Source organism: Pleurodeles waltl, chromosome 3_1, assembly GCF_031143425.1.
Source record: "Pleurodeles waltl isolate 20211129_DDA chromosome 3_1, aPleWal1.hap1.20221129, whole genome shotgun sequence".
Lineage (NCBI taxonomy): Eukaryota > Metazoa > Chordata > Amphibia > Caudata > Salamandridae > Pleurodeles > Pleurodeles waltl.
Window position 1 is genome coordinate 1,210,394,934 of NC_090440.1, and position 27,608 is coordinate 1,210,422,541.

The window sequence follows — 27,608 nt, forward strand, 5'->3', positions numbered from 1 at the left end:
TGGCGTGCCACCTGATATATGTTCTAATCCTCCCAGGGTAGTAAGAGCATCATTATTTTATCTCCAGGAGAGGGGCATGCATGGTCCTGCTCGCCACGAGCTCTCCTGGGGGGACACCCAATTGCCTGGTACAATTAATTGAGTTTCATGGGACCACATGCCCCTGAGGCACACAAGACAGTGGAGGACCTGCAGCTGCACCTGCCCACTCTGTACACTGGCATGAGAGAAAATGAGCAATGGTTTTCCCATTTGTTAAAGAAGGAGCACGGGCGGGAGACCAGTAAGCTAGGTAGGTAGTGTGGGAGTGGACTCTCCATGATGCCTCTAAAGAAGAATAAAGTATGTGGGTGCCCCTTGTGGGACTTGAGCACTCGAACAAAGAACACCAAGGGAAATAAATCTGCCTAAAAACATTTGGGGGAGAAGCCTGCTAATAAAAAAATTATTTTTCTGGTCTAGAGCCTTATAATGCCCTGGTAGGGGTAATTTGAATATTCCCATGTGTTTCTGCAGTGCCCCAAAATGGGGAGGGGGGACAATCAACATTTACTAAGGAAAGGTTAGGGGCTGCAGGCCTGATCAGCTCCCCATAACATACTTACAAACGTATCCTAAATCTCATGAAGTATTGAAATTAGGTACTCAGGAGAAGTGTTTTATGATTTAAGGTACACTAGAGCTGAACCTTTTGTTCTTGGGTTCAGAAGTGTGAGGAACCCTTGTGATTGGTCCTATGGCTCCTTTACATTGCCTTTAGAAAGTAAAGAAAGACTCTGACGTACGTGTTTATGGTTGTTTTGATTGAAAATGCTTTATTAACAGTTCTTCCTTGTCAGGCTCTGATATCATCTAATGTTCGAGCTTTGTATGTTCTGCTTCCGCTTCCTCAGCTCTTGTTGAAAGCTGAAATCCCTTGAGGGGTTTATTAAAGTCTTTTTCTTCTGCAGGAGCTCTGCCATTTTGGCTTTGAGCCAGCACTTGTTATTCTGGACTTAGAGAGCCTGATATTCAGCATTGAGTGTCGGTGAAACCTTCTTCTTAGGATTGAGCATCTCTATATCTTTCAACTCTTTTTCCCTTACTGGGTCTTAAACACTTTGCGGTGTGGAGTGAGGGCTTGCTACTAACAGTGTCCTTATGCTTGCATTTATGAGGTTCTTTATATTTCAACCTCCCTTTGCTCATAGAGAGTTTTTGCATCAAACCAGTCTTCAAGGTCTGAGGGTTTTAGCTCGGTCCCACAGTGGACCTGTGGTGTTTACATGCGTGCATCCTTTCCTCAGCATCCTCTTAGAAGGTTTTACTTTCTTGAGGTCAACAATACTCTCCTCAGCATTGGATACTTACCTCTGCACCAACTCAGTCTCTTGAGCCTTTTCTTCGTTTTCGTTGAACAGGCAGAGGACCCTGGGGGAGGGTTGCATCTGCTGCAACTGCATCATGGTGTAGTGCGTCCAGCTGTGCTTATTTCTAACTGTAAGGGTCTCATGTTGGAATTCCATGCAGGTTTTGCACCCTTTGGTGCTGTGGCCTTTAGGCAAGCAGAGGTTATAGACCCTCTGAGTGTCCTCATGAGTGAACGTGTGGTTACATTTCGGGCAACACCTAAAGAAGGTTTTCTCTATTTTCTTGGACAAATCCACCCCCCATTGTACTTTCTGCACTCCACACATGTAGTTTTAGTTTTCCTCTTTTACTTTAACTTTTATTTGACATCTGTTAGAGAATTGGGCTTTCTGCTCCTAGTTTTCTGTTACTTACTGAATATGTTCTGTTGAAGACTTCTTTCGACCCCACCACAATGGGCCTGATTACAACTTTGGAAGAGGTGTTAATCCGTCCCAAATGTGACGGATATACCACCAGCCGTATTACGAGTTCCATAGGATATAATGGACTCGTAATACGGCTGGTGGTATATCCGTCACTTTTGGGACGGATTAACACCTCCTCCAAAGTTGTAATCAGGCCCAATATTCCTAGAGTTCTGAAATTTGCTTCCTGACCTAGTGGTAGTAAAAAGAATCTCAAGATGGCCACCATGCGTAGGGACCCCTTTGGCATACGTTCAATGTCACCGGAAGATGTACTTACCACCAAATTGTCAACAACTCTCCAAGAAAAAAAGTCATAGAAAGAAGATAATTCCAGACTCAATCACTAGGTAAACCACTGGATAGCAGAATTATGCAAAGCATGTTAATTCAGAGAAGGTTCATGCTGGAAAAACTTTGCTTCCTAAATTCTGTCCATTTCATACTCAGCAGCGGGCACACATGAAAAGAATTACACTACAAAAAGAGGTTTCTTTAGGATATCTCAGGTCTCACACACCTGTGAAGCTTTACCACTGAAAGGAGTTGGTAATCAACTTGAACATTCTTTGATATAAGACAATATGCAAAGGTGACTAACAAATATCTGTGGTGACAACAAAACTGATGAATACTGTCCATTATAAGACATAATTGTGCTATAGAATGGTACATTCATATTAATGAAGTTGAGACACCCAATGGCAAAACAATATTGGAGGGTTCACTCAAATGTTTTAGCAACCCAGCAACCATTTGCCACATACCCAGACAGATTTAGACTGCCAATGAGAAGTGTTTTCCTTTCAACAAAAATTAGGGAAGTGTACTAGAAGCCATACAAGCCACTCTTTATTCGTATGAAGTTAAGTCACTTTGTAAGAATTAAATTAGATCAACTTCAGGCTTGACAATCTCCTATCATGAAAAACTTAAAAGATCAATTCTCCTTAGCACCATATGAACCTCTTAGGAGTGGCAGACGGCTGCACTACCTACCTAGTGCACCTGTCGGTCACTGGCAGATGCTGGAGAGAATTCTAAAGGCCTCTCTAGTGTTCTGCACTAGAGGGATTCCTTTATTTAATTTTTACCTTTGGCTGCTCAGGAAGAGCTTCCTAAGCAGCCTGAGTGTTTTTTACTGCAATTATCAGTGTGCAGGGTGTCCCATCGTCATTACAGTAAAGTGAGAGTAAAATGAGCTGACTGGCTAGTCAGTGAACCGGCCCATTGACACTACAAGCACCTAACCCTTTCTTGCCTGAATGAATTCCCTGACAGCTATTGTTATTACAATAGGATCATAGGATGTGTGCATGTTTACGTGTTTCAGGGCAGAGTGCGTCCATGAACACTTGGTCCTGAAGAAAGCCACAGTGACATTTTCGGGCACAATTTCTAGGGCTGAAACATGTCCACCAATCACTAGGGTGTGTGAACTAATTATGGTTTCACTGAACATCCACCATTGTTTTAAATCCTGCCCCAGGAGTCCTGGATTAAATTGGTTAGCGATAATCCTGGAGATAGTTTTGCACTTTCACTTTACATGATTTCATGTCACTTACCAATATAACTCAAAACAAATTACTAGCTTTTCTGTAATTCGGGTGTCTTAGCACACCTAAATTGCACTAAGCAACTTAGGTGGGAACCTGATGATGAAGCAAGCCACCAACTAGGTTGGTGGGTGAGGGTTCTTCTAAAAAACTATTGGGTTTTTCTAGGCAATCAGGTATCAGAGGCTATTTCTTTTATCTATTATTATGGAGTGGGTCTGGCCCATCCTGAGATCAGGCCCCACCCTCCTCCCTGTAGTCTCAACAGTCTTTCTGCTCCCCTGTGGAATAAAACATCCCATCCCGATGGCAAGTGAGAGGACATTTTAGTATGGTTTTCAATTATGGGGCAGGAGAGTGTGGCTAAATCCCAATATTGTCCAACTTGCAATAGTGAATGGCTGCAGGTTTAAGACTTGGGTGGGCCGCTACCTGGAGAAAACTACCAGACCCAGACATTTCATAAAACTAGACATTGATGGGAGTCCAGGTGGTATGCCTTGCATGGATACCATAACGTTTTCTTACCCACAATGCTCTGCACACTGGTGGATTTAGAGTCCTAGCACAGCCCACACCTAGGGAATCCCAACAAGCCTGTACATTTTGAAAAACTAGTAATCTAGGGTGGGCTGACTTGTGTGGCTGTCACCAGTTGTTCTTACTCCAAAGCCTTTGTAAACCTCAAACGTTGATTAAAAACCCACATTTTCCTCACATTTCTATGGAGGAAAGTTTGGGAATCTTTGATGGATCCACAGATTGTGTATGTGTGGCAGTGGGTGTGGTGATAATAAGGACTATGAGGCTCAGGTGGGGTGTGAATGATGACTTTAATGAATTTTAGAGGTGCGAGGTAGTCTTCAGGGTTAAATGGCTTGTGGGTTCTCCGTACTAAGTTGTCTCTTCTTTTTCCCAGGTTTCCTCTTGACCGGCGAAGATACTCTTCGTGGGACTCCCAGGTATACCAGAAACAAGAGGAAGGGAGATATGGGTGAGTCTGGGGTTTGGTGATGGACGTTTAGTGTTAACATGATAAAAGGAATGTGAGAGAGAGGGAGAGTGTGTGTAACCGTCCCCTAGGATAGTGTGACGAGTTGGAAGTCAGAATGTAAAGGATTAGTCACCTTTGAGGGTCTTCAGAGTGACAGGTTTTTATTTCTGGGGGTGCTCTTAATTTTAGTGCTTCTAGTTCCTCCCTTCTAGTGCTCTTATTTTCCAGTCTTCTATTTTCTCCCCTATAGGGCTCCTGTTCCTTAATGCCCTTCTTCCTTCCTTCTAGCGCCCCTCTCCTCCTCCTCTCTCCCTGTAATACCCCTCCCCTCTCCCTGTAGTCTCCCTCCCCTCTCCTGGCATCCCCATCCCTTTTAAACAGAAACTGTCCTTTATATAGGACCGTACCTGGTTGAGCCACGTCCCTCCTGGGACGTGGTGGAATTCCCGCTCTTTTGGTTCCTCTTTGGTTGCAATCCGGTCTTGGACGCTTGGGTTCTGGGGTTCTCTTGTAGTCTGTGTTCCTTCTGTCTCCCCGGGTCCTCCTTTCATCGTTCCTCCCGCTCTGTCGGCGTCTCTCTCTCCTCCTCTACACGCCGCGAGCGTAGTCCGTCATCTGTTTTTACAGTTTCGGGAACCCAGATATCTGGGTTCCCTGCGAGGCTGGTGGCGTCTACGTTGCTATGACGCCCGGACAGGGCGTCGGCAGGGAGGGAGAATCAGGACTCCGTTCCCGATTCCGTCCTCACGGTAGCCGGAACATCTGTCTGCCGGCTACACACCCCATCCCAAGATCGGGACTGATACAGTTCCGAAGGCCCAGGAAATCGAGACAAATAGTCTGCAGGTCCTTGTAGAGTACCCGGAATATGACGAACCTGAAAAGAGAAGGGTTGTAGTTCCATAAACCATCTAAGGATGCGGGAGTTGGAGTCCTTATGGGAAGCCAACCAAGTCAGGGGAGCATGGTCAGTAAATAGAACGAAAGGATGTCCCAAGAGATAGTACCTCAGGTTCTCAAAAGCCCATTTGATAGCAAGACATTCACGTTCGATAATCGGATAGTAACACTCCCTGGGTAACAGTTTCCTACTAATGAAGACAATGGGGTGGTCATGACCATTGTCGTCAGGCTGAGAAAGTACCGCCCCTAAACCCACATCCGAGGCGTCCGTATGAAGATGGAAAACTTTAGTGAAATCAGGACACATTAGAACTGGCTCTGTAGTGAGGTAGGATTTTAATTGATTAAAACTAGTCAGTTGTTCGTCTGATAGGGATGTTATCTTAGACGGGAGGGTTTTTTTAAGGAGGTCTGTGAGGGGGGCGGCCAAGGTGGAATATTGAGGTATGAAACGTCGATAATATCCAATTAACCCTAAGAAGGAGCGAAGTTTCTTCTTCGTTGTGGGGTAGGGACTTGCTGGATGGCCTCTATCTTGCTCTTTTATGGTCAGAGCTGGCCCTTTCCTGTAAAATACCCCAGATAAGCAATGTGGTCATAACCCAGATGGCATTTTTTTGGATTGGCTGTGAGACCGGCTGCGTGTAATGCCTGAAATATTTCATGGAGATAGACAAGATGGTCTTCCCATGTGTCACTGAAGACCACAATATTGTCTAAATAGGCGGCAGCATACTTTTGGAAAGGTCTTAAGAGGTGGTCCATTAGCCTTTGGAATGTGGCTGGAGCCCCGTGGAGCCCAAATGGGAGTACTGTAAAATGGTAGAGTCCCGAATGGGTGGAGAAAGCAGTTTTCTCCCTATCAGCTGGTGCTAGGGGAATTTGCCAGTACTCTTTTGTGTTAAATCAAGTGTTGACATATATTGGGCTTTGCCTAGTCGTTCGAGTAGGTCATCCACTCTGGGGATAGGGTATGTATCGAATAGGGAAATTTCATTTAGACGGCGGAAGTCAATACAGAATCTTACCGAACCGTCCGATTTTGGGACGAGGACAACGGGGGCACACCAAGGACTTGTAGATGGCTCTATTACCTTCAATTTTAACATAGCCTGTACCTCTTCTTCAATTAAATGTTGGCGGGCCTCTGGGATACGAGAAGGGCGTAGTCTTATCACTTTCCCCTCAGGAGTTCTGATGTGATGTTGGATCAGATGAGTTTTCCCAGGTATTCCCGAGAAAAACTGACTATGTCGTTTTAAAAGGTTCTTTAGTTGATTCATCTGTTCTCCGGTGATGTTGGCATTAATGTGGGGTGTCTCTGCATTTACATCGGTGCTGGTGGGACACAACTTGATGTCTAGGGGTTCCTCAGGGGTTATTAGGAATCCGGTAGCTGACTGATTTGGCACGATCGTGGGTTCTTCCCATTTTTTTAGCAAGTTAATGTGGTAAATTTGTGTTCTATGGGGATTTTTTGATATTTCCACCAGGTAAGTAACAGGGGAAATTGCTTTTAATACATTATATAGGCCCTGCCACTTGGCCAAGAGGTTATTGTCTGAACAGGGTCGTAATATAAGGACTTTATTGTTAGGTTGCAAGTATCGTGGTTTTGTTCCTTTGTCATAATATTTCTTTTGGGTATTTTTAGCTTTTTCCAGATGTTTACGCACGTCCTCACATACTGTTTGCAGGTGTTTTTAAGATTGTATATGTAATCTAATAGGGGTTTTTCTTCCTCTCCCTCTTCTTCCCATATTTCCGCTGCCATGTCTAGCAGACTATGGGGTTGTCGTCCGAAGACGAGTTTGAAGGGGCTATGTCCGGTAGAGGCCTGTTCATGTGATCTTATGGCATAAAGGACTAAGGGAAGCTTCCGGTCCCAATCCCGCCCTGATTCTGAGACCGTTTTCTTTAATAATGTTTTTATGGTGCGGTTGTACCGTTCAACCAAGCCATCCGTCTGGGGATGATAAACTGAGGTCCTGATTTGTTTGATCCCAAGAGTCCTACAAATATTGGCCATTAATGAAGACATGAAAGGCGTCCCTTGATCCGTCAGGATTTCATTGGGAAACCCGACTCTAGCAAAGAAAGTGATCATAGCTTGGGCTACATTTTTAGTCGTCATGCTAGTAAGGGGTATAGCCTCAGGGTACCGGGTGGCATAGTCCACTAGAACTAGAATATAAGTGTGTCCTTTGGTGGATGGGAGAAGTGGGCCTACTAAGTCCATGCCGATCCTGGAAAAAGGGAATTCAATGATAGGTAAGGGTTGGAGGGGTGCTTTCCTTTGGGGTCCAGGATCTATAAGTTGACATCGGGGACACCGGGCACAGTATCGCCGAAGGTGTGCGTATACTCCGGGCCAATAAAATCTCCTTAACAAATATTCTTCAGTCTTCTCCCTCCCATAGTGTCCCCCTCCCGGTTGATTGTGGGCCAAAAAGAGTACCTGTGGGCGGTAGGGCTCGGGTACTACTAACTGCCGTTTCTTGATGTTGTCACGTTTAACGACTCTGTACAGGAGATTTTTTTGGACAATGAAGTACGGACCCACCTCATTAGTAGACTCTGGTTTGGCCGTTTTCCAAGCATTACGGAGAGAGGGATCTTCTCGCTGGCTGACTCTGAAGAAAGGAGAGGGAGCTGTAATATTGGCCACTACCTTCTCTATGTTCTTTTCTTTTTCGATATTCCAATACTGTTGTTTTATTTGTCTTTTTTCTCGCTTGGTGGGCTTAGGGTTCACGATCTTGAAGTTGGTCGATCGGTGGTAGGCGCAGGCTGAGTCCACGGCCATGGCCGTATTGACATTAGGGTGTTGGCGTATCCAACTCCGAGTGGAGGGAGGGAGAGATTCTAAATATTGATCCAAGATCACCGCCTTTATAATGTCTTCCCTCTCTGTTCCTATAAGTCCCAGCCATTTCAACCCCAGGTCCTTCACTTTATAATAAAATGTCCGGGGGTCCTCCGCAGGCCCCCATTTTATCTTCCGGAACCGTAGGCGGTAGTACTCAGAATCATGACCTGCTCTCTCCAATATGCTCTTTTTAATGTCTTTGTAGGGAGTGGTACCATCCAGATTCGTGGCTTGATAGGCAGTTTGGAGGATACCTGTCACTAATGGCACATATATGGACCCCAACGTTCTTCCGGCCATTGGGCAGAGGAAGCCACTCTTTCAAAGTTGGTAAAGAAAGCGTTGGGATCCTCTCCGTCCTGGTACTTCTGGAGAACCGAGCTAGGCACATTAGGGTGAACCTTGCTAGCTGCAATTGTGTCAGTGAGCTTTTGGAGGGCCGTTTTATGAACTAATTGATTATTGGCCATGATGGTGGCTTGGCTCTTTAACGCACTCTGCAAGGCCTCTCTATCTTCTTTAGCTTCCCTCTGATGGGCCTCCCATACTAACTGAAGGTGGCGCTGTCCTTCAGCTAGCTGTTGGATCATGTCCTCCAAAGTGGGTTTCCCCCCCCCATTTTCGCCTTGGGCGGCCCTTTTATCGCACACTGTTGAAGATCCCACTTCTGACACCACTGTGGCAGTGGGTGTGGCGATAATAAGGACTATGAGGCTCAGGTGGGGTGTGAATGATGACTTTATTTAATTTTAGAGGTAGTCTTCAGGGTTATATGGCTTGTGGGTTCTCCGTACTAAGTTGTCTCTTTTTTCCCAGGTTTCCTCTTGACCGGCGAAGATACTCTTCGTGGGACTCCCAGGTATACCGGAAACAAGAGGAATGGAGATATGGGTGAGTCTGGGGTTTGGTGATGGACGTTTAGTGTTAACACGATAAAATGAATGAGAGAGAGAGAGAGAGAGAGAGAGACAGAGAGAGAGAGAGTGTAACCGTCCCCTAGGATAGTGTGATGATTTGGAAGTCAGAATGTAAAGGATTAGTCACCTTTGAGTGTCTTCGGAGTGACAGGTTTTTATTTCTGGTGGTGCTCTTAATTTTAGTGCTTTTAGTTCCTCCCTTCTAGTGCTCTTATTTTCCAGTCTTCGATTTTCTCACCTATAGGGCTCCTGTTCCTTAATGCCCTTCTTCCTTCCTTCTAGCGCCCCTCTCCTCCTCCTCTCTCCCTGTAGCCTCCCTCCCCTCTCCTGGCGACCCCCTCGCTTTTAACCAGAAACTGTCCTTTATATAGGACCGTACCTGGTTGAGCCACGTCCCTCCTGGGACGTGGCGGAGTTCCCGCTCTTCTGGTTCCTCTTTGGTTGCAATCTGGTCTTGGATGCTTGGGTTCTGGGTTCTTGTGGTCGGTGTTCCTTCTGTCTCCCCGGGTCCTCCTTTTGTCATTCCTCCGGCTCTGTCGGTGTCTCTCTCCTCCTCTACGCGCCGTGCGTAGTCCGCCATTTGTTTTTACAGTTTTGGGAACCCGGATATCCGGGTTCCCTGCGAGGCTGGTGGCGTCTTTGTTGCTATGACGCCCGGACAGGGCATCGGCAAGGAGGGAGAATCGGGACTCCGTTCCCGATTCCGTCCTCACGGTAGCCGGAACATCCGTCTGCCGGCTACAGTATGGCTCAGAGTTCCCAGATGTCTCCCGATGACAACAGACCACCACACAAAAGTCACAAAATCTGTATGTGGAGAGATCAGCAATCAGGGTAGCTGCTGCATTTGGGGCTGAGGTGGGCCACCACACTTGGAAACCTACTAACCACAGATATTTATGAAAACTAGGCACCCAGAGGATTCCATGGTGGTGTGCCTTGAGTGAATCCCACTAGGATTTCATACACACAATGACTTGAAAACCTAAAATTTTGGCTAAAATCACGCATATTCTTCACATATCTGTGATGGAAAGTTTGGGAATGAGGAGGAATCCACAAAAATCCTAACACCCAGCATTCCCCCACTTGCCCAGATAAATGCGCTGCCTCACTTGTGTGGATGGGGCTAATACCTACAGCAGGAACTGATCAAACCAAGGTCAATGAGAGTTCCACTGGGGGAGTTTCATTGACCCTGGTTTGATCCAAACCTGTCGAAGTTATTAGGCCCAGCCACACAACTTGTAGTGTTTTTATCAGGACAAGTGGGGGGACCACTGAAAAGAAGGAATTTTGTGGGTCCCTTTGAATTCCAGAACATTAAGTCAGATAAATGCAAGGAAAATTTGTGATTTTAGGCAACAAAGTTTTAGAATTGAATGGCATTCTGGGTAGGAAAACTTCATGGGACCCACGGGAAGCACGGGACTCCCTGGGTGTTTAGATTTCAGAAATGTGTGGGTTTGGTAGGTTTTCCCAGGTAGTGGCTGAGCGCAGGCCCAGTTAACGCAGCTACCCCCATTGCCAAACCAAGTTAGTTTTTTAACAGGAAATGTTGATGTTTCCACATTAAGTTTTGAGGCGTTTCTAGTTGTGGATGCTAGGCCCACCAATGAAAAAAGGGTACTGTTGTATCAGAACAAGTGGGGGAATGCTGGGAAGTAGGAATTTTGTGGATCTCTGTGTATTACAGAAGTTTACATCACATGAATGCAAAGAAATGTGTGATTTTAGGCAAAGTTTGAGGTACCCTGTTCAATATGGGATCTGTATTATTATGGCTGCATTTTCTACATAGTGCCTGTTTCTTTTAACATAGTTCATATCATCTGAAATAGCATAAGGAGGATGCACCACTATTAAGTTGACTGGTTAAACATGACATCCATTGTGATTCTGGGTATCCCAGAGGCAAAGTATAAAATAACATTTACACTCAAATAAAGTGAATTAGTAGAATGAAGAGTACCGTTGTCAGTTCTTCCTTGCTCTGACTGTGCATACAGGGATTCTGAAGGTCCTGCCTGGCCATTCCACTGTTTATCCTCCATTTCTGACGATTGCAGGTTTCTTCCTCCATAAGAGATTACAGGTGTGATTGCACACATTGTGGTGTTAGGGCAGAAAGCCCCATTAAATTGTCGTCCATCATTACTGGTTGGGTCAATTGTACTATAAATTGGTCCATCTGTTGCTGTCGTGGCAAACTTCTCAGTCTGGGCAATATAACTGGAACACCCAGCATCTGTGACGTTCACAAAGATAAAAACAATTGTGCTTGTGTGACATTCAATGGTAACATCTGCACAAACTTATATTGGGATAGTAATGGTAACATTATATGGGACTTTTGTTAATAAGATATATATTGGCTATAAAGACCAAAACGAAAATGCTAAATATATTATTCCAAACAACAATGTTCTACTTCATACGCTCTCACACATTACAATTTCTCGTATTGATAACCATCTGCATCGCCTACATGCAAGAAAGAGACTCAACCAGTCATGCTCCCTGATACAAATTGTGGAGAGAAGTCGCGTTAACCCATTATATTGAGCCCTGTAGGTGAGATATGTCCAGTGTGCAAACGCAGAAGGGCTTATTCTGCTGCAAAAGAAGTGTATTGATTACTCCTTGACTGATTACTACACTTGGCATTTCACATTCTAATAAGCCAATCACTTCATATTTGAAAAACGTTCTGTGAGCCTGCCATGGGGGTCTCGTAGAATGTTTTTGTCAGCTTTACTTTTTGACTTCCTAATTTAGTGTTTTTTTAAAATACATTGTAAGTCATTTACAGCCTATGCTGTGGTCTGAGCTGAGCCATGCTGTGGAGGACCAATGTGCCCTGCAAGATATTTTTGAAGCCATTTCATCTGTTCGTATATATTGAAGCAACATTTATCATTTAGTAACAGCCACCTTAGTCATCAACAGCAGCATGTGGAAGAGTCTTGCTTCACTCCTTTTTGTCTACAAAAGTCCCTTCAGTTATTAGCCAGAAAAGGAAAAAGAGAGACCCTTGACTTGGTGGCCAGTTGTATAGCCAGCCACCTGGACTAGGGCGGCTGTTTATAGAAAAATTAAGGGGCATACTTACAAGGAAGTGGCGCAGCATGGTGCTGCGCCAACACTGTCTGCGCTGCGTCACTTCAGAAACGCAGGGATGCACCATATTTACAAAAATACGATGCACCCCTGGGCCCCCCTAGCTCTGCGCTAAACTAAGCAGTCTAGCTCCAACGCCGGCATCCTTGCACCATAGTGCAACAGTGCGGGCGTTGAAGGGATGATTGTGTGTAGGAAAACACCTTACTGCACATAGACAATCACTGTGTGTGGCAGAATGCAGCACACATCGAAAAAGCAAAAACGAGGAGAAATAAAAGTATTTCTCCTTGTTTCACCAGTTTTTGGCACTGCCTCAGACTTACATTTCCTTGTAAATCTGGGGCATTGTCAAAAAGCAATGGGTGTTGCTTGGGTACCACCACAGCAACACCCATAGCACACCCCTCTGCCGCAGAAAACTGCGTCGGGCCACATTTGCTCAACGGTGTTAAGCCACAAGAAGTGGCTTAACACTGCTTGGTAAATATGGTTAGGGCAGAGCGCCACCGGAGCGTCACAAAAAGTGACGCTCCGGTGGCACTAGGAGCTTGTAAATATGCCCCTAAGTATTCTTCTTCTATTAACCAATCTAGGGCATGGAGAATAGCCTACATTAATACTCAAATTGAACCAGAAAAATCCATCTCACGTCTACTTTTGATAGAGTATATATACAACAACTAATGCTTTTTTGTGTTGCCGCACAAACAGATTACTTGGTAACTGGCTCACACAAATTTTCCAATCGGTAATTCAAGAATATTTTTGAAAATACACTGAAACTTTCAGATTTTTGATACTTCATTGTAAAGGTGCATAATACATCCACGGCAGAGAAATTCCTCTGAAGCTGAACTATTCAGTGCATTATGATAACAAAGAAGGAATAACCAACTCGTTAATTCAAGAAATCATGTAAATAGTCATATTGAGTAAAACTACTGTAAAATTTACCACTAGGAACACAGATTGATACCTACACTAATACATTGAAAGAAACTTTGCGGGCGTCCTTATTTCACTTGAAATGGCTGTAACTGTGCCACATTTGCGTCATTTTTTGATGCAAATGTGGCGTTTAGGAGCCCATTTCCACACACCATATTTACAAAGTGGCGCAATGCATGCATTGCACCACTTTGTAACCCCATGTGCCACATTATGCCTACGTTACACATAATGTATGCAAGGGGGCGTTCCGGCACTAGGAGGCCCAAAAAACTGGCGCAATTAAATTTAACAGATTTCAATGTGCCATTTTTTCTGTCATTTTTAACACCTGCTCAGAGCAGGTGTTAAAATGACACCCATTTAAATCAATGAGCCTCCTTGTACTTTGCTGCACTAGCGTCAAAGTTTATCGGCAGTGTAGCAAAGCACAACAATAGCGTAAAAAATGTTGACGCTGTTCTAACAACCACCATGGTGCGCCGTATGTTCAGAAAAGGGGCACACACATGGTGTTAGGTGCCAACAAGGGGGGGGGGGGGCACAGAAAAAGTGGTGCATCAGATGTGGTGCGCCACTTTTTCATAAATATGGGCGATTGATTTCAGACATTTTGTTTGGGTGATCTAGGTCGGTAGTGTCCAAACTTGGTTGATAAGCACTAGACTCATAACAGAATTTCTCAGCAACAACTGATGAGGTAAATGATTGCAGTTTATAATCATTTCATGAAGATTTATGTCACGAGGATTTCCTATAAAACTGCCTTGATCCCAGCCTCAAATTCTACACTGGGGATCACTCTTCCAGTTATTTGATGTTCTTTATATCCTAGTTAAACACCAATATTATAATTTTTTTCTTTTCCATGGATAAAAGCCAATTGTATTGACTTGCGTTTGACATCAGTTAAATCCTCTGTAAGCATGAGAATGACAGAGAGAGCATATAAACTCAAAGGAAATCAATACAAATAACAATTAACATAAAATATTCCATCGTATAGATTCCATTGACGAAGTAAAGCCAATGATTAGTTAACCTTTCATTTCCACAGATTACACTATTAGTAACCTTTCTCATTAAACATGCAGATCCCTTATCTGCAATGTGAAGTCATATTCGCATTGGAAATGTAACCATGTTATAAGCTGCATATAAAAATCTGCTTTCTCTGGGGACACAAAGGCATGCTCACAAACTGCACACTGTAGGAGGCTGGCCTGGCTTGTAGTAGGTACCAAAGTTACTTACACCTTGTGCCAGGTCCAGTTATCCCTTATTAGTGTAGAAGAGGTGTTTCTAGCAGCTTAGGCGGATAGAAGGTAGCTATAGCAGAGCAGATTAGGCTGGACGAGGAGACATGTAAAGCTCCTACTATACCACTGGTGTCATATGCACAATATCATAAGAAAACACAGCACACAGATGTACTAAAAATAAAGGTACTTTATTTTTATGACAATATGCCAAAAGAATCTCAGTGAGTACCCTCAGTATGAGGATAAGATATATACACAAGATATATGTACACAAACCAAAATTAGGTAAGTAATAGCAAGAAAAGTAATGCAAACGGTGTAGAATTACAGTAGATTGCAATAGGAGCACATAGGTATAGGGGCAACACAAACCATATACTCCAAAAGTGGAATGCGAACCACAAATGGACCCCAAACCTATGTGAGCTTGTAGAGGGTTGCTGGGACTGTAAGAAAACAGTGAGGGTTAGAAAAATAGCTCACCCCAAGACCCTGAAAGGTAGGTGTAAAGTGCACCTACTACCCCCAGAGAGCACAGAAGTCGTGATAGGGCGATTCTGCAGGAAGAACAAACACCAGCAATGCAACAACAGTGGATCTCCAGACCTGAGTACCTGTATAAGGGGACCAAGTCCAACAGTCGCGACAGTGTCGAGAGTGGGCAGGAGCCCAGGAAATGCCAGCTGAGGGTGCAAGGAAGCTGCCACTTGTTGGAAGAAGCTTGGAGTTCTGCAAGAAAAAATAGGACTAGGAACTTCCCCTTTGGAGGTTGTATGTTCCACGTCGCAATGAAGCTTGCAGAGGTGTTCCCACGCAGAAAGACCGCAAACAAGCCTTGCTAGCTGCAAGGGTCAAAGTTAGGGTTTTTGGATGCTGCTGTGGCCCAGGAGGGACAAGGATATTGCCACTTGGATGAGGAGACAGAGGGGGCACCCAGCAACATAGGGAGCCTTCACAGAAGCAGGCAGCACCCGCAGAAGTACCTGAACAGGCACTTGGAAGAATAGTGAACTGGAGTCCACCCGAAGTCACAAAAGGGAGTCCCACGGCGCCGGAGGACAACTTAGAAGGTTGTGCACTGCAGGTTAGAATGTCGGGGACCCAGGCTTGGCTGTGGACGAAGGAAATCCTGGAAGAGTGCACAGGAGCCGGAGCAGCTGCAAATCACGCGGTACCAAGCAATGCAGTCGAGCGTGGGGAGGCAAGGAATTACCTCCACCAAACTTGGACTGAAGAGTCACTGGACTGTGGGAGTCACCTGGACAGAGTTGCTGAGTTCCAGGGACCACCCTCGTCGTGCTGAGAGGGGACCCAGAGGACCGGTGATGCAGTCTTTTGGTGCCTGCGGTTGCAGGGGGAAGATTCCGTCGACCCACTGGAGATTTCTTCAGAGCTCCTGGTGCAGAGAGGAGGCAGGCTACCCCCAGAGCATGCACCACCTGGAAACAGTCGAGAAAGCCGGCAGGATGAGGCAATACAAGGTTGCTAGTAGTCGTCTTGCTACTTTGTTGCGGTTTTTCAGGCGTAGTGAGCAGTCGATCCTTTGGTAGAAGGTGAAAAGGGATATGCAGAGCAACTCTGATGAGCTCTTGCATTCGTTATCTGAAGAATTCCCCAAAGCACAGACCCTAAATAGTCAGAAAAGGAGGTTTGGCTACCAAGGAAGGAGGATTGGCTACCAAGAGAGGTAAGAGCCTATCAGAATGAGCCTCTGACGTTACATGCTGGCACTGGCCACTGAGAGCAGTCCAGTGTGCCAGCAACACCTCTGTTTCCAAGATGGCAGAGGTCTGGGACACACAGGAGGAGCTCTGGGCACCTCCCCTGGGAGGTGCAGGTCAGGGGAGTGGTCACTCCCCTTTCCTTTGTCCAGTTTCGCGCCAGAGCAGGGCTGGGGGATCCCTAAACCGGTGTAGACTGGCTTATGCAGAGATGGGCACCATCTGTGCCAATCAAAGCATTTCCTGAGGCTGGGGAGGCTACTCCTCCCCAGCCTTCACACTTATTTCCAAAGGGAGAGGGTGTTACACCCTTTCTCAGAGGAAATCCTTTGTTCTGCCTTCCTGGGCCAGGGCTGCATGGACCCCAGGAGGGCAGAAACCTGTCTGAGGGGTTGGCAGCAGCAGCGGAGACCCCGGAAAGGCAGTTTTGCAGTACCCGGGTTCTGTGCTAGAGACACGGGGGATCATGAATTGTCCCCCCAATGCCAGAATGGCAGTGGGGTGACAATTCCCTGATCTTAGACATGTTACATGGCCATGTTCGGAGTTACCATTGTGACGCTGTACATAGGTAGTGACCTATGTACAGTGCACATGTGTAATGGTGTCCCCGCACTCACAAAGTCTGGGGAATTTGCCCTGAACGAAGTGGGGGCACCTTGGCTAGTGCCAGGGTGCCCACACACTAAGTAACTTTGCACCCAACCTTCACTAGGTGAAGGTTAGACATATAGGTGACTTCTAAGTTACTTAAGGGCAGTGGTAAATGGCTGTAAATTACGTGGATGTTATTTCACTCAGGCTGCACTGGCAGGCCTGTGTGAGAATTGTTAGAGCTCCCTATGGGTGGCAAAAGAAATTCTGCAGCCCATAGGGATCTCCTGGAACCCCAATATCCTGGGTACTTCAGTACCATATACTAGGGAATTATATGGGTGTACCAGTATGCCTATGTGAATTGGTAAATTTAGTCACTAATCTGTTAGTGACAAATTTGGAAAGCAGGGAAAGCATAACCACTGAGGTTCTGGTTAGCAGAGCCTCAGTGAGATAGTTAGGCATCACACAGGAAACACATACAGGGCACATACTTATGAGCACTGGGGCCCTGCGTGGCAGGGTCCCAGTGACACATAGACTAAAACAACATATATACAGTGAAATATGGGGGCAAGATGGTACTTTCCTACACAACTCCCCCCCACCCCCCCAAATGAGGGATAATAAGACTTGCCATGACCTGATGAATCTTCATTGTCTAAGTGGAAATATCTGGAGAGTCCATCTGCATTGGAGTGGGTACTCCCAGGTCTATGTTCCACTGTATAGTCCATTCCCTGTAGAGATATGGACCACCTCAACAATTTAGGATTTTCACCTTTCATTTGTTTTAGCCAAAGTAGAGGTTTGTGGTCTGTCTGAACAATGAAGTGAGTGCCAAACAGGTATGGCCTCAACTTTTTCAGTGCCCAGACCACAGCAAAGGCCTCCCTCTCTATGGCAGACCAACGCTTTTCTCTAGGGGTCAACCTTCTGCTGATAAAAGCAACTGGTTGATCCTGGCCCTCAGAATTCAGTTGTCATAAGACTGCCCCTACCCCTAATTCAGATGCATCACTTTGAACAATGAATTTCTTGGAGTAACATGGGCTTTTTAGGACAGGTGCAGTGCACATGGCCTGTTTGAGCTCCTCAAAACTTTCTGACAGCTAGCTGTCCACAATACCTTTTTAGGCATCTTTTTACTGGTGAGATCATTAAGTGGGGCTGCTATGGAACCATAGGCCCATATTTATACTTTTTGACGCAAAACTGCGCCAACGCAGTTTTGCGTCAAAAAAATGTAGCGCCGGCTAACGCCATTCTGAAGCGCCATGCGGGCGCCGTATTTATTGAATGACGTTAGCCGGCGTTAGCCGCCGGCGCCGTCTGGTGTGCGTTAAAAAAAACGACGTACACCAGGCAGCGCCGGCGTAGGGGGATATGGAGCTTGGGCGTCAAGAAATGGGGCAAGTCAGGTTGAGGCAATTTTTGCGCCTCAACCCGATTTGCGCCTTTTTTTTTTCACTCCCAACCCCCATAGAAATGACTCCTGTCTTAGCAAAGACAGGAGTCATGCCCCCTTGCCCAATGGCCATGCCCAGGGGACTTCTGTCCCCTGGGCATGGTCATTGGGCATAGTGGCATGTAGGGGGGCACAAATCAGGCCCCCCTATGCCACAAAAAAAAAAACAAAAAAAAACACTTACCTGAACTTACCTTAATGTCCCTGGGATGGGTCCCTCCAGCCTTGGGTGTCCTCCTGGGGTGGGCATGGGTGACAGGGAGTGTCCCTGGGGGCATGGTGGGGGCACCTGTGGGCTCCTTCAGAGCCCACAGGTCCCTTAACGCCTGCCTTTTGCAGGCGCTAAAAAACGGTGCAAAAGCGGCCGTACGTCATTTTTTTTGACCCGCCCACTCCCGGGCGTGATTTTTGCCCGGGAGTATAAATCCCACGCACATGCCTCGGAGTCGATTTTTTAGACGGGAACGCCTACCTTGCATATAATTAACGCAAAGTAGGTGTCCACGCTAAAAAATTACGCTAACTCCATGGACTTTGGCGCTAGACGCGTCTAACGCCAAAGTATAAATATGGAGTTAGTTTTGCGTCGAAATTGCGTAAAAAAAATTACGCAATTTTGGCGCAAACGGAATATAAATATGCCCCATAGTTTTTAATGAATCTCCTGTAATACCCAGTGAGGCCTAGGAAGGCTCTCACATGGGTCTGAGTTGTAGGGGGAACCCAATCCATGATTGTCTGGATTTTCCTCTGAAGTGGTGCAATCTGTTCTCCACCTACCAGGTGTCCCAGATAAACCACCTTTCCCGGCCCTATCTGGCACTTTGAGGCCTTGTTAGTGAAGCCTGCCTTTTGCAGGGCCTCCAAAACTTTCCAAAGGTGGACCAGGTGCTCATCCCAGGTGGAGCTAAAGACAGCTATATCATCAAGATATGCTGCACCAAAAGCCTCCAACCCTTGCAGGACTGTGTTCACCAACCTCTGAAAAGTGGCAGGTGCATTCTTCAAACCAAAGGGCATCACTGTAAATTGGTAGTGCCCTCCTATAGTTGAAAATGCAGTTTTAGGTTTAGCATCCTCAGCCACTTTGATCTGCCAATACCCTGCAGTCAAATCAAAGGTGCTTAGATACTTGGCAGATGTCAGTGTATCTATGAGCTCATCTGCCCTGGGTATAGGGTGAGCATCAGTTTTTGTTACCTGATGAGACCTCGGTAATCAACACAAAACCTCATCTCCCTTTTTCCATCTTTTGAGTGAGGCTTTGGTACAAGCACCACAGGACTCGCCCATGGGCTTTCAGAAGGTTGAACCACTCCTAGATCAAGCACTTTCTGAACCTCTTGTTTTATGGAGTCCCTGACATGGTCAGGTTTCCTATAGATTTTACTTTTGACAGGCAAGCTGTCTCCAGTATCAATTGTGTGTTCACACCAAGATGTGGTGCCTGGCACAGTTGAAAAGAGTTCAGAAAATTGTCCAAGGAGATTTATGCAGTTGTCTTTCTGTTCTGCAGTCAGACAATCTGCTAAAACTACTCCCTCTAATAAAGCATCCTCTTCAGTGGAGAAGAGATCAGGGAGACGGTCACTCTCTTCTTCCTTTCCTTCATCTGTTGCCATGAGCAGGGTGAGATCAGCCCTGTCATAGTAGGGCTTTAGGTGGTTGACATGAATCACCCTAAGGGGACTCCTGGCAGTGCCCAGGTCTACCAGATAGGTAACCTCACCCTTTTTCTCAACAATTAGATGGGGTCCACTCCATTTGTCTTGGAGTGCTCTTGGGGCCACAGGCTCCTAAACCCACACCTTCTGTCCTGGTTGGAACTGGTTCAGAACAGCCTTCTGGTCATGCCACTGCTTCTGGAGCTCTTGGCTGGCCTGAAGGTTTTTACTGGCCTTTTTCATGTACTCAGCCATTCTGGATCTTAGGCCAAGTACATAGTCCACTATGTCCTGTTTGGGAGCTTTTAAAGGTTGTTCCCAACCCTCCTTCACAAGTGTTAGTGGACCTCTTACAGGGTGTCCAAAGAGGAGTTCAAAGGGGCTGAAGCCCACTCATTTCTGGGGTACCTCCCTGTAAGCATAAAGGAGGCAAGGTAACAGGACATCCCATCTCCTCCTGAGTTTTTCAGGGAGTCCCATTATCATACCTTTGAGAGTTTTATTAAACCTCTCTACCAGTCCATTAGTCTGTGGGTGATAAGGAGTTGTGAATTTGTAGGTTACACCACATTCCTTCCACATAGCTTTCAAGTATGCAGACATAAAATTGCTACCCCTGTCTGATACAACCTCTTTTGGGAAACCCATCCTGGATAAGATTCCCAGGAGGGCTTTTGCCACTGCAGGTGCTGTAGTGGTCCTTAGAGGAATTGCTTCAGGATATCTTGTGGTATGGTCCACAACCACCAAGATAAACCCATTGCTTGAAGCAGTAGGAGGGTCAAGGGGGCCAACTATGTCAACCCCTACCCTTTCAAAGGGGACCCCAACCACATGTAGTGGAATAAGAGGAGCCTTTGGTGTGCCACCAGTCTTGCCACTGGCTTTGCAGGTCACACTAGACTTACAGAAATCTTTTGTGTCCTCTGACATCCTAGGCCAGTGAAACAGGGGGACAAGCCTTTCCCATGTTTTGATCTGGCCCAAATGCCCAGCCAAGGGAATGTCATGTGCCAGAGTTAGGAGGAACTCTCTGTACTGCAGGGGAATGACCAATCTCCTGACTGCTCCAGGTTTTGGGTCCCTTGCCTCTGTGTACAACAGGTTGTCCTCCCAGTAAACTCTATGTGAGACACTGACATCCCCATTTTGCTGCTCTTCAACTTGCTGTCTGAGACCGTCTAATGTGGGACAGGATTGCTGTGCCACACTCCGCTCTTCCCTGGCAGGCTCCCCTCCACCCCAAAGCTCAGCAGTGTCTCTGCAAGCTCATCTGGTGAAGGTTCTGCACAGGGAGGACATTTTTCTTACTCAGAAGGAGAATCATCTGTAGAGGGAGGGATAGTGGGTAGGGATTTACCCTTGCTACCCTTAGCTTTAGGGAGCGCTTGGTCCATTGTTCCAGGATCCAAGTTACCCTGTCCTTTTTGCTTTTTAGCCTGAGCCCTTGTCAAAGCAAAAATATGTCCAGGAATGCCCAGCATTGCTGCATGAGCCTCCAACTCCACTTCTACCCAAGATGATGTCTCTAAATCGTTTCCTAGTAGACAGTCTACAGGTAAGTCTGAGGCAACCACAACTTTCTTTGGACCAGTAACCCCCCCAGTTGAGATTCACAACAGCCATGGGGTGGCTAAGAGTATTGTTATGAGCTTCTGTCACTTGGTACTGCTGACCAAGTAGGTGTTGTTCGGGGTGCACCAGTTTCTCTATTACCATGGTAACACTGGCACCTGTGTCCCTGGAGGCCTGAACCTCAACACCATTTATTAGGGGAAGTTCCTTGTACTTATCCATATTAATGGGACAAGCAACCAAGGTGGCCAAATCAATGGCACCTTCAGAGACTAACACAGCCTCTGTGGTCTCCCTAACAAGACCAACCCCAACTAAATTACCATATGTGAGCCCAGCTACTCCCTTGGATTGGCTATTAGTAGGTTTGCTCCCACAAACACTGCTACTAGTAGGGGCACTAGAATTTGCAGTAGGGGTTGAGGTAGTGGGAGGTTTGGTGTTTTTCTTTGGACGACTGGCATCAGTTGTCAAATGGCCTTTGACTTTACACAAATAACACCAAGGCTTTTTAACTTGATTATTTGAAGAGGATTTGGACCCACCACCCCACCAGAGGAATTTTGTGGGCCTGATGAAGACTCCGTTTTACTTTTGTCCCCACCCTTTTCAGAAGACTTACCATCCTTCTTCTTGCCATCTTAGTCACACCCTGTATGAACTTTTCTGTTCACTCTTGTTCTGACCCATTTGTCTGCCTTCTTTCTCAATTCTTGGGGAGAGGTCAGATCTGAGTCCACTAGATATTGGTGTAACAAGTCAGACACACAGTTACTCAGAATATGCTCTCTCAGAATAAGATTATACAGGCTTTCATAGTCAGAAACTTTACTGCCATGTAACCACCCCTCCAAGGCCTTCACTGAACAGTCAACAAAGTCTATCCAGTCTTGTGAGGACTCTTTTCTGGTGTCTCTGAACTTAATCCTGTATTGTTCATTGGTTAAGCCAAATCCATCCAAGAGTGCATCCTTCAAAAATTCAAAATTGTTAGCATCACTTTCTCTAACAGTAAGGAGCCTATCCCTACCCTTTCCATTGAAGGATAGCCACAATATAGCAGCCCACTGCCTTTGAGGGACCCCCTGTACCATACAGGCCCTCTCACGTGCAGCAAACTACTTGTTGATGTCACCCCCCTCCTTGTAAGGGGGGACTTTCTTGTGCAGATTCCTGGAATCATGCTCTCTAACAGGATTACTATCAGGAATACTGCTGCTGCCACCATGGGGTCGAAACCTCAACCTCTGTCTCTCCTCCAGGTCTAGGGATTCCCTATCTAAGGCCAGCTGATGCTGTTTAAGCTTCAGTCTGGTCTCTTCCACTCTCAACTTTTTGAGTTCCCTTTCTAACATGTTGTCTTCAGGGTGGGTGGGTTGGGAATGTTTAGAGACAGAAGATAAATTGGAAACAACAGAGGGAGATCTGTCCCTAAATGACTGGATTCTAATAACCTGGCCTCCAGGAATAAAGACACCCCTACTATGATGGGAACCTCCATTACTACCAGCATTACTAGGTGGCCTGCTAAGGGGCAGATTTGGAACAGAACCCTCCCCACCTCCCTCAAGGGGATCCCCTGAGTCAGAATGGGAGCCATCTATGAACCTCTCATTTGAAGTGCCTCCTAGAGACTCATCATTCACAATAAGCATGTTATATAGAAACTCTTTTGTGGGGTTCTTTCCTATAACTAAACCTCTATCTAAGCAGAGACTCCTTAGGCTCTTGTAATTTAAATTGTCATAGGTAGTATTGACCATTTTAAGAGCAGACTCTACATCAGACATGATAGAAGAAGGTTTAGAGACAGTGAGAAGAAAGAAAAAGTTTCAGAACTTTTTAAAGAACAGAGAAAAAAACTTTCTCTAACTTTTTTGAACTTTGTAAAAAGTTTGAGAGAAGAAAAGCAAAACTTTTTGGTTAGGTGTACATACACTGAACTTGTTTTGTATATTATTCTCTTATGAAAAGTACAAAGTGACAAAGTGGTAAGTACTTATCCCACCGCTGCACAGCCAATGTAGGAGGCTGGCCTGGCTTGTAGTGGGTACCGGAGGTACTTAGACCTTGTGCCAGGTCTAGTTATCCCTTATTAGTGTAGAAGAGGTGTTTCTAGCAGCTTAGGCTGATAGAAGGTAGCTATGGTAAAGCAGCTTAGGCTGAACTAGGAGACATGTAAAGCTCCTACTATACACCTGGTGTCATATGCACAATATCATAAGAAAACACAATACACAGATGTACAAAAAATAAAGGTACTTTATGACAATATGCCAAAAGTATCTCAGTGAGTACCCTCAGTATGAGTATAAGATATATACACAAGATATATGTACACAAACCAAAATTAGGTAAGTAATAGCAAGAAAAGTAATGCAAACAGTGTAGAATTACAGTAGATTGCAATAGGAGCACATAGGTATAGGGGCAACACAAACCATATACTCCAAAAGTGGAATGCGAACCACGAATGGACCCCAAACCTATGTGAGCTTGTAGAGGGTCGCTGGGACTGTAAGAAAACAGTGAGGGTTAGAAAAATAGCCCACCCCAAGACCCTGAAAGGTAGGTGTAAAGTGCACCTACTACCTCCAGAGAGCACAGAAGTTGTGATAGGGAGATTCTGCAGGAAGAACAAACACCAGCAATGCAACAACAGTGTATCTTCGGATCTGAGTACCTGTAAGAAAAGGGGACCAAGTCCAATAGTCGCGACAGTGTCGAGAGTGGGCAGGAGCCCAGGAAATGCCAGCTGAGGGTGCAAGGAAGCTGCCACCTGTTGGAAGAAGCTTGGAGTTCTGCAAGAAAGAAGAGGACTAGGAACTTCCCCTTTGGAAGATGGATGTCCCACGTTGCGATGAAGCTTGCAGAGGTGTTCCCATGCAGAAAAAATGCAAACAAGCCTTGCTAACTGCAAGGGTTGCGTTTAGGGTTTTTGGATGCTGCTGTGGCCCAGGAGGGACCAGGATGTCGCCACTTGGATGAGGAGACAGAGGGGGTGCCCCTCAATGTAGGGAGCCCTCACAGAAGCAGGCAGCACCCGCAGTAGTACCTAAACAGGCACTTGGAAGGAAAGTGAACTGGAGTCCACCCGAAGTCACCAAAGGGAGTCCCACGTCGCTGGAGGACAACTCAGAAGGTTGTGCACTGCAGGTTAGAGTTTCGGGGATCCAGGCTTGGCTGTGCATGAAGGAAATCCTGGAAGAGTGCACAGGAGACGGAGCAGCTGCAAATCACGCGATACCCAGCAATGCAGTCTAGCGTGGGGAGGGAAGGACTTACTTCCACCAAACTTGGACTGAAGAGTCACTGGACTGTGGGAGTCACTTGGACAGACTTGTTGAGTTCCAGGGACCATGCTCGTCATGCTGAGAGGGGACCCAGAGGACCGGTGATGCAGTCTTTTGGTGCCTGCGTTTGCAGGAGGAAGATTCCGTCGACCCACAGGAGATTTCTTCAGAGCTCCTGGTGCAGAGAGGAGGCAGGCTACCCCCAGAGCATGCACCACCTGGAAACAGTCGAGAAAGCCGGCAGTAGTCGTCTTGCTACTTTGTTGCGGTTTTGCAGGCGTCCTGAGCAGTCAGCGGTCGATCCTTTGGTAGGAGGTGAAGAGGGAGATGCAGAGGACCTCTGATGAGCTCTTGCATTCGTTATCTGAAGAATTCCCCAAAGCATAGACCCTAAATACCCAGAAAAGGAGGTTTGGCTACCAAGGAAGGAGGATTTGCTACCAAGAGAGTTAAGAACCTATCAGAAGGAGCCTCTGACGTCACCTGCTGGCACTGGCCACTCAGAGCAGTCCAGTGTGCCACAAATACCTCTGTTTCCAAGATGGCAGAGGTCTGGGACACACTGGAGGAGCTCTGGGCACCTCCCCTGGGAGGTGCAGGTCAGGGGAGTGGTCACTCCCCTTTCCTTTGTCCAGTTTCGTGCCAGAGCAGGACTGGGGGATCCCTAGACCGGTGTAGACTGGCTTATGCAGAGATGGGCACCATCTGTGCCCATCAAAGCATTTCCAGAGGCTGGGGGAGGCTACTCCTCCACAGCCCTGACACCTATTTCCAAAGGGAGAGGGTGTTACACCCTCTCTCAGAGGAAATCCTTTGTTCTGCCTTCCTGGGCCAGGGCTGCCTGTCTGAGGGGTTGGCAGCAGCTGCAGTGGAGACCCCGGAAAGGCAGTTTGGCAGTGCCAGGGTTCTGAGCTAGAGACCCGGTGGGATCATGGAATTGTCCCCTCAATGCCAGAATGGCATTGGGGTGACAATTCCCTGATCTTAGACATGTTACATGGCCATGTTCAGAGTTACCATTTTGACGTTGTACATAGGTAGTGACCTATGTACAGTGCACACGTGTAATGGTGTCCCCGCACTCACAAAGTCCGGGGAATTCGCCATGAACGATGTGGGGGCACCTTGGCTAGTGCCAGGGTGCCCTCACACTTAGTAACTTTACAGCTAACTTCAGCAAGTGAAGTTTAGACATATAGGTGACTTATAAGTTACTTAAGTGCAGTGGTAAATGGCTGTGAAATAACGTGGACGTTATTTCACTCAGGCTTCACTGGCAGGCCTGTGTAAGAATTGTCAGAGCTCCCTATGGGTGGCAAAAGAAATGCTGCAGCCCATCGGGATCTCCTGGAACCCCAATACCCGGGGTACCTCAGTACCATATACTAGGGAATTATATGGGTGTACCAGTATGCCAATGTGAATTGGTAAATGTAGTCACTAGTCTTTTAGTGACAAATTTGGAAAGCAGAGAGAGCATAACCACTGAGGTTCTGGTTAGCAGATCCTCAGTGAGACTGTTAGGCATCACACAGGGAACACATATAGGGCACATACTTATGAGCACTGGGGCCCTGCCTGGCAGGGTCCCAGCGACACAGACTTAAACAACATATATACAGTGAAATATGGGGGTAACATGCCAGGCAAGATGGTACTTTCCTATAGGAATCTTGGACACCCTGACTGTTTTCTTACAGTCCCAGCGACCCTCTACAAGCTCCCATAGGTCTGGGGTCCATTTGTGATTCGCATTCCACTTTTGGAGTATATGGTTTGTGTTGCCCCTAGACCTTTGTTCACCTATTGCATCCTACGTGGGTCCCGTGCTTCCCATGCCACTGGATTCAAGCTAGCCTGGCTGATGAGGGGTGAAACCCCGAAACCGGTCCCAGGATGCTTGTTTCCAGTCCAGGGAAGACCTGGCCTGGCAGTTCGGGCTGGACTGTTCCCATGGGGAAAAGGGTCAAGACTGATTTGCATATGGCTGGGTCCAAACTGGAATGGCATGGGCAGCAAAAAAACAATGGATTTAGGCCCAGATTTCTGTACTGGGGCTAAATGTTTGACATTGTTCAGCATTCCGTCCATCACTTGTTCTTTTTGCATTAAAACAACACATATACAGTGAAATATGGGGGTAACATGCCAGGCAAGATGGTACTTTCCTACACACATCATATGCAGACTTACACACACAAAACAGTTTTCACTCTGCACATACAGACCTGCATTCTGCTTTCTTCAAATAGACAGGTCATACGCACCACATAAACATTATGAATTACAGCCATGTTGACACAACACACAGAGCCATACGTACATTCAGCTCATACTGAGCAGCTCACCTTTTGTGACTACAGATACACCTACCCTCTACAAAGCAAAGCAAAGCAAAGCAAGCACATCTGTTAACAGTTTTTAGTCACTCGCCGATACCCTGGAAGCAAATGCTACCCTGCTACATCTAACTCATGCTTTACACAGCGACATGTGTAGACTCCACATATGCAGACCTCCTCATACTTTGCTCATACCGACCTAGTGATATCAACACAGGCATTCATGCACAAACTCTGCAAATAGGGTACTTTTGAATCTCTGCAACACAAACTGTTTAAAACATGCCAATTTAGACATGCACATACTCCTACATCGACCATGCAACCTGTTCATAATAAGCTCCCACATACCTTCTCACATCCTCCTGAACACATTGGGCTTGTATTGTGTACTGATAATTTCTCAACAGACATAGTTGGAAATTCCTTCTGTCCCACTGACACATTGGAACAACGACCGAATGTATGAATCTTCGGCAATGTATGACGATCTCAGTGTCTGCTAAAATTAGGTTTTTATTTAGTACTAAAATTGCTTTCATGCTGCACCGAGAAT

At 46.2% G+C, this 27,608-nt stretch overlaps 1 protein-coding gene across 1 annotated transcript in view; it reads right to left on the minus strand.

Annotated features, from left to right (window-relative positions):
• Positions 1 to 10,921: 10,921 nt before the first annotated feature.
• The window catches only part of ROBO3 (roundabout guidance receptor 3), a 639,417-nt gene continuing 622,730 nt past the window's right edge, over positions 10,922 to 27,608 (minus strand). Inside the window, exon 21 of the mRNA XM_069221505.1 lies at positions 10,922 to 11,307. Coding sequence (XP_069077606.1) covers positions 10,922 to 11,307 — 386 coding nt within the window. The remainder of the gene's footprint in view (positions 11,308 to 27,608) is intronic.